Here is a 12,975-nt window from a genome sequence, read left to right as displayed (position 1 = left end):
ATGCTCCTGTTGCAGTTTTCTGTAAGTTTTAGTATTCATTAAGGCCGAGTGCTTATTTTACATGACTGGTGATTGCAGAAGCTATACAGGATCTATGTAAAGAGCTATAAGCCAACATTGAGTTTCTTTTTGATTCCATTAAGGCCACTCTGAGCACAGCTACCACATAAGCAAAAGAATGAGTGAATGGCAACGCCTGTGCACTTTACCTTATAGAGTCTCAGCACTGCATTGTACTTTGCGTAAAGTGCTCACAGGGGCTGAAACGGACAGATGGGGCTTTATGAATTTGCTGCTCTTCTCTCTCCACTTAAAGGAATACCATGCTGGATTTTCCTAAAACAAATATATAGACTCACACAAAAGTATTCCCTCTTAATCATCACATATGTGGGACCCACTAGAGGTTTGTGGTGATGTATTTATCTACAGAGACCCTGCCCTCTGCCTGTATGTTCATATTTTCTTCTTATTTTGTTGTGTTGGGAACACTTTTGGGCTGCAACCTTTGGGCAGTGATGTATAACCCGCATCCAAAAATGGCACACAGGTGAGGTCCAGATAGCAACAGATAACATCTGAGAGCAAGCACAACGCTGGAAAAAAAAATGCAAATATAGTGAGGCAAAACACCAGGTGGACATGGCTTGTTCCAAAACAAGAGTGAATCTGGCGTTGGCTTTCACTGTTTGCTGGCGAGCACTGAAGGAGAGAATGGAGATAAAGAGTGGCAAGGAGTTAGTCTGTTTTCTGTTGGAGAGGTAGGTGTTGATGGGTAGCTTGCCAAAGTATCACTGTAGCAAGTTTAAGCCCATACTTTTTGAGGAGGCTGTGGCGAGCACGTTGACATCCTCTATCACTGTCTGGTGCAGGAACTGCTCTGCGGCTGACAGGAAGGCGCTTCAACGAGTGGTTGAATCTGCTCAAAGAATAACCAACAGCAGCCTCCCTTCCTTGGTGGACATTTATGTCAGCAGGTGCAGAAGCAGAGCGTCATGTATCATGAAGGACTCCACCCACCCGGCACACGCCATGCTCATCCCCCTCCCCTAAGGCAGAAGGCTGCACAGCCTCAGAGCACCAACAATGAGTGTGCAACAAGCTTCTTCCTGGAGGCTTTGAGGCTTATGAACTCTCTAGCTTCAGTCTTTCCTCTGCACTTTATATCGCTGCGACTGTGTGTGGCTGCTTGATTTTTTTTTTTTTTACCAATGTGTTATATTTATTATAGGCTTTTAGGTTATTAAATTATTTATTACACGTCTATCTTAAATGTTATTTATTCTATATGCTGCTGGACTTGGGTCACAAACTTTGTTTCCTCATGTTCTTTAACATGTTTGAATGACAATAAACTGAAACTTGAACTTTTTCATAACAACAATTTATGCTCGTTACATGCATTGTGTCTTTTCAATATAAACTTCCATTTTCACAGAGAATGTAGTTTTTCTAAATGCATGCACTCTTCTGTTTTTTCAAAATAAACTCAGAACATGGGTAAAAAAGTTTTTAGGTTCACTTCCATACGCATAGGCAACAAAACCACATGGTTAGGTTTAAAAAGAAACATCATGGTTTGGCTTAAAAGGACTACGTTTGATAATAACATAATGTAACGTCACTAGACAAGCATCACATATGTTCATACGTCAGTAGTGCAGTATGCTGCTCATACTAGCTGGTTCAAAGCTGGACCAAAGCACCTGCAATGAGCCAGCACCCTCCCTTGGGCCTTGGAGCGGCTCATGGCAAGTTTTCTCCATAATTAAAAATGTCAGCTCAACTGTCAATAACACAGAAAACAAATAACATAAAACAAAATTAAAAAAGGTTGAGTGGATGGCCCTTTGCTGCCCCACGCCAGCTGTGTCCCACCAGGGCTTCTGGTCGTACTGTTGGCGGGGCTCAGGGTGGGGGTTGACCTCCTGTTTGCCTCTCTCCTGTACCTGTCTGGGCCCACTCCTCATCACTGTGCAATTTAAAGTTTACTACAATTGATTGTTGACTATTATATTATTATCATATCACTTCATTAATATATTACTATTAAATTATATTGCTGTCACATAAGATATATTTCCAGTCACTTTAACATCAATACAGCTCCTATTGCTCTGCCTCTCTGCAACACATCCCATGGCCTACTGCTTACCCCACAAACACCTGTTTAGACTTAGTAACCACACACACAGCTGCCTCACACATAAACACTAAAACATGAACACACACATAACCAACACGTACCCTATCTGAGACAATCTAATCTCTTATCATATCTCCACATACATCATCATAATAGCTTTATGTCTATCTGTCCCCTTGTATATACAAGTGTCACCCTTGTTTTTTTCTGCCACAATATGTCACCAATAAAATTCTTTTAAAAATGACTTTGATTTTTGGTCTCACATGGGACACAAACAGCTGTCTCCTGGGTGAAAGTCCAGTGTCTGTGCCATTCATCTTCCTCCCACCAACCCTATGAAGACCTTCTCATTCTTTATTCTACAGATTGTTTGGAGCCAAGTGTCGGTATTTGACAAGTTGGGAGTGAGATGGGTGGAAGTCTTCTAGTTTTGCAGTGTACATATAAGTAGTGGAGGGAGGAGTCTGAATCTTGTGTTTATAGACAAGCAACAATTTGTGCAAAGTATACCTTAAACTTGTCAGTAAAGTATTTTCAAATTCATAAAAAGCATCCAAAGCACAGGAAAAAAGCACTTATATTTGCAGTACAATGACAAAGAATACAAACGAGATCCTGGTGTAATTTGACATAGAGACTTTATTAGAATTAAATAACATTACACAAAAAAAGCAAAAGCAAAGTACTACCAGCTGGACGGTGGCCCAGTTGCACATACACATTTATAACTGTGTGTGTTTGTCTTACAGAGAGAGACACAGAGACAGAAAGACAGACAGGAAAACAGAAAACTTGCATCTGTCGGACATGAGGATCACCAGTTTAGTAAGAGACAGCAGCCAGCGTAAAATCTCAAAGATCACATGTGACAAATGGCACAAAATCTGCCTCTACGCCATGATCCTGGCTTCATCTCTGACACACACACATACTCATTCACACTTTCCATACTTAAAATATACAAATGCTATCCAGATGATCCTCATGCCGAGAGATAGCACGTCCCTTCTGTCTGCCAAGTCAGCAACAACGAATAGTGGCTGTAATAACAATCATAATAACGATGAATCTGCGCTGTCATAAGGGAGGTAGACCTGTTGAACCTCCTCCATCTAGAGCATAAACCAGAGCGGAAAACTACACATTCCAAACCACGAGTAAACGCCTAAGGCCTTATAGCATCATAGCAGCACAAACATACTTGTCAAGAAAACAGCGTAGACAGCAGCCAAGAAAACCACATCAACTATTTTTCACAGGTTGTTTTCTCAAAGTTGTCACTGTTTCAGAGAGGATAGTAGTCGCAGCAAGCTCCGTCTGCATTTCTGGGGACCGAGGCTGCCAAACACTTTCCTCTCCTGCTCTCGTTTTCCCTTAAACAGTGACTCATGTATACGCACAGTAAATAGTAAATGCATGAGGGACACATATACACACACACACATGCACATTGCACACATAGACATACAGATACTGTACACTCAAAACACACTTAAGGCAATGGTGGCCAGGCAACTGTGACCGTTCGAGTAGATCTAAATGTGCCCTCATATGCTTCTTTAACCCTTCATCCCTGTTCGTCCCTGTTGAGCCTGCGGCCTCAACAAGCTGCTCGGAAATATGGAACATTACTACAGATCACTGAAACACAAGATCAGCTCTTTCCTTCACAGAACATCACCAAGCAAATATACAAGAAAATACTTATTTCACAATGTTAACACCTGATTTCAGGACAAGTCAGAATACTGTGTGAATATTAATAAGGATACAGATGAGCAGATACTGTATGGGTGCACAATTTATATTTGCATGTTTTTAAACAAGGCTTGTGTCATATCGTCGCTGACATTCACAGGAAGATGGCTGCACTAATCCAAAATTCACCCCAGAGACGGTAGGCATCAACACTAATGAAACAATACCCAGACGACACAGTCTTTAATCCCCGCCATCATGTTCCACAATATTATTTCTACACTCACTCTGCACGGATCATATGATGGCTTAATGCCTAATGAATCTTCAGTTTTGATTTTGATACAACCCTGAAGACTATATTAAAACATAACTCACACTTTGACTTGCTGCGCATGTGCATGAGAGCTGTCAGTTCTAAGCGACTAAACAACAAAGGTGTTTGTGACAGCCTTTAAAAAAAAAAGGTCTGGTTGCAAATTTGTAAATCTCAGGATAGCCAGTCTCCCTCTGACTGGCTAGTGCTTGATCCCTTCATTGATTAGATTGGTTAGGTTTCAGCAGCATCAGCAGTTGTTAGGGTTAAGGTAAGAATGTCGCCATTTCTCCACTATTCTAGAAAAGACAAATTTGCCCACTGGTTGGACTGGGCATATCTGGAACTTTACACACACATTACACAGTAGGGGCCCGGCTTTGTTTGCCCTGAGGCCTCAAGACTGTCCTCCTAATGCCCAGTTCAGACCAAAGATTCGCAATGACATAAGTTGAAACAGGCAACTACTTGCAATGCGCCGTTCTGCAACGTTCTAAAACCCTGCGGATTCACACCAATGCAACTAGATGGGACAGTGTATCATCTCTATGCAACAACTCTGTACTTCTGTTCAGATTTCCAGCTTTTGAGGATTATTTTGTGGCAGAATATAATTTCTAGTCTCTTAATATTTGAATGAGGATAGTGAGAGTGAGATACTGGCTACAGTTGCATTTGTTGTAGTGATGAAACGGTGAAAAGCAGAAACAAAATGAGCACCAGATGGACTGAATTCATAAAAAATATGCCACAATAATATGAATAACCAGGGCCAGTTAATCAGTCCATGAAAGTGTGTGTGTGTGTGTGCGTGTGTGTGTTTGTTTCTCTTTAATGCTCCAAACAGTTTCGTCTTGTTGTGAATAACTGGTCTGAACTGGGCTTAAGAAGAACAGCAGCAGTTATTTCATCAAATACCCCAAAACAATATTTACGTTCCAAAGCACTCTAGCGGCCGTAGTTATTTTGATGGGGGCAAAGGAAGAGGATAATATATTACGTTATGTAATTTAATGTGGAGGATTTGTTAGAGGCCAACTAACAGGACAATTCAACCATGTAAAAGGGACAAACTAGAATTAGAATTAATATCTCTTTAACCCATTTGCCAGAAAAAAATGTTGGCATTGAACATTTCTGAAAACAATGGATACGTTGCATTTGCGTGTTACTATGTTACGGATACACTGAAACTTTAGGTGTCAACAACACTGTGGTTAACATGTGGTTGAGTTTAGGCACAAAAAACATCTAGTTATAGTTAGGGAAATGATCATGTTTCGGCTTAAAATATCTAGTTTTGGAGGCACAATCCTGGCAAGAAACACAGCCATACCTTGGAAGAAAAACTGCTTTTCATGGCACAGTCCATGTTGGGAAAAACAGCAATTGGTTGCTAAAAGAACAAACCCCAAAAAACAAAAAGCAAAACAACCTGGTTTGTTGTGTTTTGGTCTTGAACAGTGGTCTACGTATTGGTGACATCTTGCCTAGGTAACACGGCATCCACCATCCCCTCCACCTCCTGATGACAAAATCAGCTCATATACATCACTTTAGAAATGTTGATATGATACATATGAAACGTGAAAATATAATGTATTCCTGGTTTGCAAAAAAAGTACAATGCCAACATTTTTTGCTGGGGATTGGGCTGGTCTAATAGTGATAATAATAAAGCTGCTTTAAATGTAACTTAACTATCAAATTACTTATATTAATATCTGAAGGGCAAGCTGAAAGTAATACTTATCACAGCAATACCAACAGTTACTACATGTTCAGTTGGGAACCTTGCCAAAATCTTGAGGCAAAGCTCAGATAACCAAGCTTTTTTTTCTATATTTTTTTTTTACCTGGGTGTGCAGCCCAGTCAGGCAATTTTGCTCATCAAATATCAGCTTTGCTCACATTAAACAACTCCGACCCTGCCAGCACCTGTGCCCCAGAGGTTTCCTCTGCAACACCTGTGGACAGTGTCCTTATCATTCACTAGCAGCACTCCCCCCTCTCTCTGAGCACAGCATCAGTGACACTGGCATCAAAGAATAAAGGACCATTTATTGTAACAAATGGTTACACTTTTATATGGAGGAATGGGCTCTGTTCATGAACCTGCTCTGCAATCCAAGCGGCAGTGAGAGTTTCAGCAGAGCATAATGCTAAAGGTATGAGATGCCATCATCAAGCATGATAATAGGCTGGAACTGGGGGGGGGGGCAAGGTGGAAGAGGGAAAGATCAGTCAACACAGCCGGTAACAGCTTTGTGGGGAGGAGGCATAATAATCACGGGAGTGAGTGAAGACATGTCACTTTATAAAGGCCACCTCATTGTCTTGACTGAACATGATTGATTAGCTGTGTGAATGTGAGAAGGATCCCTAATTGCAGAGAACACTTTCACCCCTCTTACAGTGTGTTGTGTATTGTCACATCATAGTGTTAATTATAATAACAGCCATATTTGTCATCTTGACTAAACTTAAAGGGTGTCATTTGTCTCACTGAGAGTGTGTGTCCATGTAGAATTTTTCTTTGGCAGGAAAGTAGTGGCAGGGCGCTGGGGAGTGCTTCATCCCTGCGCATTATTTAGGAAAAAAAAACAGAGCTGCCAATGCCAACACTATCATTATCATTAGCTATATAGATAACTTTATGCTACTTTAACAGAGGGTTAAATACACAATTAACAACAAAGCTTACAATATGTACAGTAGTAAAGGCACAACACTCACCAACAACATTCAGTCTTTGCTGTGATAGTTTCTTACTGACATACCATAACGCTTGGGATAGACAGTAGCTACAGGAATGGCAGTGACGACACCAGCACCTTTCTGAAAAGGGCAGAGATTTACAACTAGAAGCGCTCAGCAGAGTGGCAGCACAAAAAAGTCAGAGCACTCTTCTCTAAGCCGCCACATGCAGCTGTATACTCTCCCTCCTCATTGGGAACAACTGAAAAAAGATGCTGATGCTCAGAAAAAATGCTAAGGCCCTAACATTTCTGCAAGATTGGAATGGCATGCTTCATATGGATAATGTTTATAATTTGGATGAACTGAGTATATCTATCTATATATATATATATATATATATATATATATATATATATATATATATATATATATATATATATATATTCATTCATTCATTTTCTGTTACTGCTTATCCTGTTAGGGGTCACAGGGGAGCTGGAGCCAATGTCAGCTGACATTGGGCAAGAGGTGGGGTACACCCAGGACATGTCCCCAGACTATCACAGGGCTGACACATAGAGACAGACAGCCATTCACACTAACATTTACACCTACAGGCAATTTACAGTCACCAATTAACCGTTTGAAACCTGAGCAATTTGGCTTGATTTATTTCAAAATCATGGGAAGTAGGCAGTGAGCAATTAAAGAAAAAATGACCCCAAAAATCTGCAAGAAATTAGTTAAAGGAGAAAATTTTAAAAATAGAAAATTAGTAAAAAAACAAAAACAAAAAAACAAACAAACTTAAAAACAAAAAACAAACAAAGAAATGACCTGAAAAAAGGCATAAATAATTCCAATAATTCTGTATCATAATTATATATATGTAATAATAATAATGATAAACATAAATAGATTTTTCCTAGCTATTTTCCCTCTAGTTTAAAAAAAAATAATTTTCTAAATCTATTAATTTTTTTGTGATTTGTGGGACATTTCTTATCAAGTTGGTCATTGCCTTTTTTCCCATGTTTTTGAAAGAAATCACTGGGCTTAAATACTTAAATACAAGAAAAGTGGTGTTGCTCCAGGTTTTAAGGGGTTTTAAAGGGTTGACCATTGCAATTTAAATATATAGCTATATTCACATATACATATATATGACAACACCATTGGTATTTGTTTGTTTGTTTTGTTTTCATAGAATTGACTTTTTTTTTTTACTTGTTATGGCTCACATGTTAGCTAACAGTTGCCGTGCACATTCAGCAGAAACAAAGCTATATTAGCATATATTCAGTTATGTTTTTGGCCACCCAGTGAATTTAAGTCCAATATTTGCTGTCCTTTTAACTCTGTTTTGGTCTCCACCAGCTCCTGAGGGAAATATACAGGTCTCAAGCAGCTAGATTCTCCTTTATGTTCACCAAATAGTCACAAACTTTGTCTGTCTGCTGTTTGGTCGGATTATTTGCTGAAAACAGCTTGCTGCAGAATTGATGAGAGCAGAGTTACAGGCCAGAGAACCAAAATTATGATCCAAAAAAAAGGCCAAAACACTCTCAGTAGCTGAAGGGAACTGTGGAGATGGCTGATAATCCTCTGTGGGTTTGTCACTGTGACTGACCCCTTTCACATTACACATAGAAGACTGATCTACTATTAATGTGAATTAGTGCAGCTTTGAACTCATGGCACCCTTGGCAACACCATCTGTAGATATTGTGCAGAAGAGTCATTTCTGTCCGCGTGACATATAATATGAAACTTGTGAGTGGGATCACTAACATCCAAATTTAAAACAGAGGACTGAGGGTGGCATTTAAAGTAACCTTTAGTACCTCTGTTCACATTGACATTTATACATAATTTGGAATGTGGTAATTAGTGATACAATCACTACCCACTGCATATTAGTCATCACAGTTATTTTTACACTGAGCTTTAATTTAATGGCTAGTATTAATTTGGTCAAAGAGGAAAATAACTAATTATTGGCATGTCTGTAATTGGTTGTGAGCAAGTACATAATAACTAGTTTAAACAGGGGCAGTCTGTGTATGTGTGTGTGTGTGTGTGTGTGTGTGTGTGTGTCGACTGGATGAGATGCAGTAGATTGGGGAGCAAGTCATAACGTCAAACGGCCTCTATGACACCACAGGGAAATCAGCCTCTCACAGCCTCACTCTCTATGAAAAAAAAATAAGCTTTCCAAGCGTCTCTCATAAACAACAACACAGACAGCAGCGTTACAGTATTTCTCTATGTGGGAAATGCTTCTAGCAGACACATAAATCCCTCTGGCTGTTTTTACTGCGGGAGAACTTTATTCACCATACAAAATGTCTGCTTTTCCAAGGCTTGACAGCAAGATTTCGAGACCAGATGGGCATTTCAATTTGAGGACACACATGATCTCACTATGGCATCATTGTATGTGCGCATTTAAAACCAGAGCCATATATACAAAGGCCCAGTGCCCAATGGTAATCAGCAGTGGGTCATGAAGCCCAGAGACAATCATCAGCTAGATGAATGTGTGCCTCTTGTGCTTCGAACATGGTGGGGGCTGAGTTTGCACAGTGAGCTAAGGGGAAGGTGAAGGCAATGTTCTGCTGTCACTTTGCCTTCCTTCGTACACTTGACATGAAGCGGAAAGAATATACGGTTGTCTCATTTTAATGACATAGGAACAGGAGCTGCAGATATTAATTTGTTAGCATGTAAGTGTACGATTTTATCGTCTAGGCTTGTCGACAAGGTTGTCATTTGCTGTACTTTGCATAACACAGAGGTTACAGCTGATAAAATTCCCCCCTCTTACACTGTTTTAGTCTCATAGAAAGGCTTCACTATGATTTATATTTTAAACACAAAGGGAACGGTGCACACAATAAACCACAAAAGTTGCAGGCCAATCTAAAATCCTCCTCCTCCAAAAAAAAAAAAAAAAAAAAAAGCTCACAAAAGCAAGTCCATACATCTATTAGTTGAGAGGCTGACAGCATTGTGCTTTGGTGCACTCAGTGAAATATGCTCATCTGTTCAGCCTGGCAGGTTTGAGGTTGTAATGCAATTAGTGCGAGGTGCGCAGGAGAGCCAGAGTCAAGTGTGCTAGACAGGGCCTGACAAACACAGACCTCTGAAACCTGGCTGCCATTTTGTAGCCTGCAGGTGAGCTCAACAGGAACTGCAAGTCACTGAACTATCACTGAACATATTTGTATTCACTGTAGTTACTGAATCCTCTTGCTGCCTCCATAAAACATACTGTGAGGCTGCAGTGAAGTTTTTTTTTTTTTTTTTTTCAAGATATAAGATTACCTCTGGCGACTTCATCAAAGTCCTTGTATCTATAGAAATATAGAGCACCCTCTTTTTAAGGGGAGTTTTTCTAATGTGACAAGAGCATGCGTCTCTCTCCCACCTGTGCCCATTAATTCTGTTTAAACCTGGTCTCAGGTGTGGCTATCCCTTTCTCTACTGTTTTTGTCAGATCTCATGACCTTCCTTCCCCCAAACCCTGTTCTCCTCTTCTCTTCCTGCTCAGCCGCTAGCATCGTTACTAACAAAAAGAAGGTCCCAGATATGAACCCCCAAGGGCATGGCGAAGGTCAGAAAGGACGTGTCCCCATCCTGAGACTCAACCAAGCAACAACCTCCGGGGCTGAAAAATGAAGCCAACATGAAAGTGCTAAAAACTGCAGTTCTTGAGGCTGGCTCCAGAAGCCAGTCAGTCCCAATTGACGCTCATGTTAATATGCCCAACTTTACAGCTTAAATAAAAATGTTTATAGCCTGGCACAAAAAACAGTTTGGGCCTGTTTAGCTATTTCCCCTTCATGACAACTGCACAGGGGGGAGTTTTCATATAACTCATCCCTTTAAGTGATATTAAGGCTTAAAGTTAAGCATAATTAAGGGCGGGACGCCAACAGTGTCTTCAGCTCCTCAGTCAGATCCACCCTTTGCTCCTCCCCAGCTCCAGCCTCTCATCAAAATGTGGCTCCAAAACATCAAGATAGCAAAGGCCAAAATGCTAAATTTGAGCCTTAAAAATGGGAGTCCAGAAACCAATGGGTGATGTCATGGTGGCTACGTCCATTATTTAATACAGTTTAATATGCTCCAGCCTCATCACAACTCTGTTAAACCCTGTTCATCCCTCTTGACCACAATCACCCCATCATACATGACCCCTACCGACCTTCAGGACCAGTCCATCTACCCTGTTTTCAACCCTTCCCTTAACATCATCACACCATCAAACTCGATCCTCACCTCATCTTTCCCTAATCCTCTCATCATCCCAAATAAAACTACTTTTATACCGTACATATGGAGTGGTCTTTTGATAGTGAAGTAGTCTCTGAAGTATCCCAACTTCCATCTCAGATGTTCTCCAGCGAATTGTGTACTGCCCTCAAACAAGAGTCCTGATACTAGAAAGAAACACAACCCTTCAAGTCACCCTGTTAACATTTGCTACTGTGTTCACCTATGAGGACACAACACAAACAAACACTGCAGCACACACAGAAAATCTGCCTCTACAAACTCAAAAACACAAAGTTGGCTAGTGTACAACCACAACACAAGGCATCACCACTGCCCATCTAAGCTGTTTATAGCACGTTTCCTGCTTCAGACTCATTTATCAGGTCCCGTCTGGAGGAAATTCTTATCTTCTGAGGAGGATTTTCAGTTTGTTTGGAACATATTTTAAGTCTGTAAACTCCACTTCCACAACCCCTCAGGTTACAATTTGCCTGTGATTATGGTGCCTGTGATGAATGAGGCAAATCAGCAGCAGACAAATATAACACACTAGTATTTAGAACCAGGCACTTAGTCCACAAGGCAATTGCTTCACCATCGTTAACATGGATGAACAACTGACAGCAAAATATAAAACACAATTTAAAAATTACATAGCAAACGATCTTCCTGTTTTTATAGCTACGTGATGAAGTTATCATACAGCCCACCACCACCACACACTCACGCACACACACTCACACACACCCCACCGTAAACATCTAAGCAAACGATTTGCCTTGGTCCACTGTGACAAGAAATAACTATAATTTTTTGTGCTGTTTTTAATATAGCTACTGTATGGAGGTATTTACACTGTAAGACTGTGTTTCCATAAATGATCCCTACGTAACTTTACTCACAGTCATGGGTGAAGCTTCTATGCTGCTACACTATATGGCCTGATTTTCCACTCCACATCACTGTCCCTATGAGTACAGCATTGGCCTAAAGACAAAGGATGTGGGGTGCTGTGTTGCCGTAGTAACTGTCTCTTCTAGATTGTGCCTGCATCCATCTGCCTCAGCAGGTTCCCATGGTGCTGACTGTAGTGTAACTGAACTTGGACATGGATGCTCCCGTTGCCATAACATCCTCCTCGTTGTCCCGTAGCCCACGGCGAGGATGGCGACGGTGGCAAGGGGCAGCGCAGCACGAGAACGTGGCTAGCAGAGCTTTGCGGAAGCGTGTGTTCATGAAGCAGTAAATAATTGGGTTGACGCAGGCAGAGGTGTAGCACAACAAATGGATAAAAGCAATGGGTGCCCCCGAGAGGGCTTGTTTGGCAGAGATGTCATCGAAAGCTCGCCAGGTGTTGGCACAGTACAGTGGCATCCAGCAGAGAAAGAACAGGACAACAATGACCACCAGCATGCGGATAACTCGCTTCTTGGCCTCCAGCTTAGCCTCAGATGTGTTGCTGCGTGGTCTTTCCGCCTTGATGGCTCTGTTGGATGAGGACATGGTGGACATCTCCATCGAGTGTGGCCGCTGGACGACGTTCACATAGCAACCATCTCCATCATCACTGCCAGTCAACACAGTGGAGGTGAGTCCATTCTTCACATCTGTATGGTTTAAAAGGGAGGAATACTTCTGTCAGTTATATGTAATTAAAACTTCATCCCCTGATGTGTGAGTAACGCTTTCATTTTGTGACACTTAATGCTTTCCCTGCACATTGTAGGCACTGTTAAAGCTGAGGTAGGCCGTTTTTGTTTCTTGTTTCTTTGCATCATTGGACAAAAATGCCACAACAACCTTTCATCATATTGCAATAAAAGTTCTCTGA

At 41.0% G+C, this 12,975-nt stretch overlaps 1 protein-coding gene across 1 annotated transcript in view; it reads right to left on the bottom strand.

Annotated features, from left to right (window-relative positions):
* Window positions 1-2,776: 2,776 nt before the first annotated feature.
* cckbrb (cholecystokinin B receptor b) overlaps window positions 2,777-12,975 on the bottom strand; it is a 44,215-nt gene continuing 34,016 nt past the window's right edge. Inside the window, exon 5 of the mRNA XM_033616460.2 lies at window positions 2,777-12,751. Within this exon, the coding sequence (XP_033472351.1) occupies window positions 12,207-12,751 (545 nt within the window). The 3' untranslated portion in view covers window positions 2,777-12,206. The remainder of the gene's footprint in view (window positions 12,752-12,975) is intronic.

The sequence above is a fragment of the Epinephelus lanceolatus genome, chromosome 14 (genome assembly GCF_041903045.1).
Source record: "Epinephelus lanceolatus isolate andai-2023 chromosome 14, ASM4190304v1, whole genome shotgun sequence".
NCBI lineage: Eukaryota > Metazoa > Chordata > Actinopteri > Perciformes > Serranidae > Epinephelus > Epinephelus lanceolatus.
This window is presented reverse-complemented; position numbering and strand designations above follow the sequence as displayed.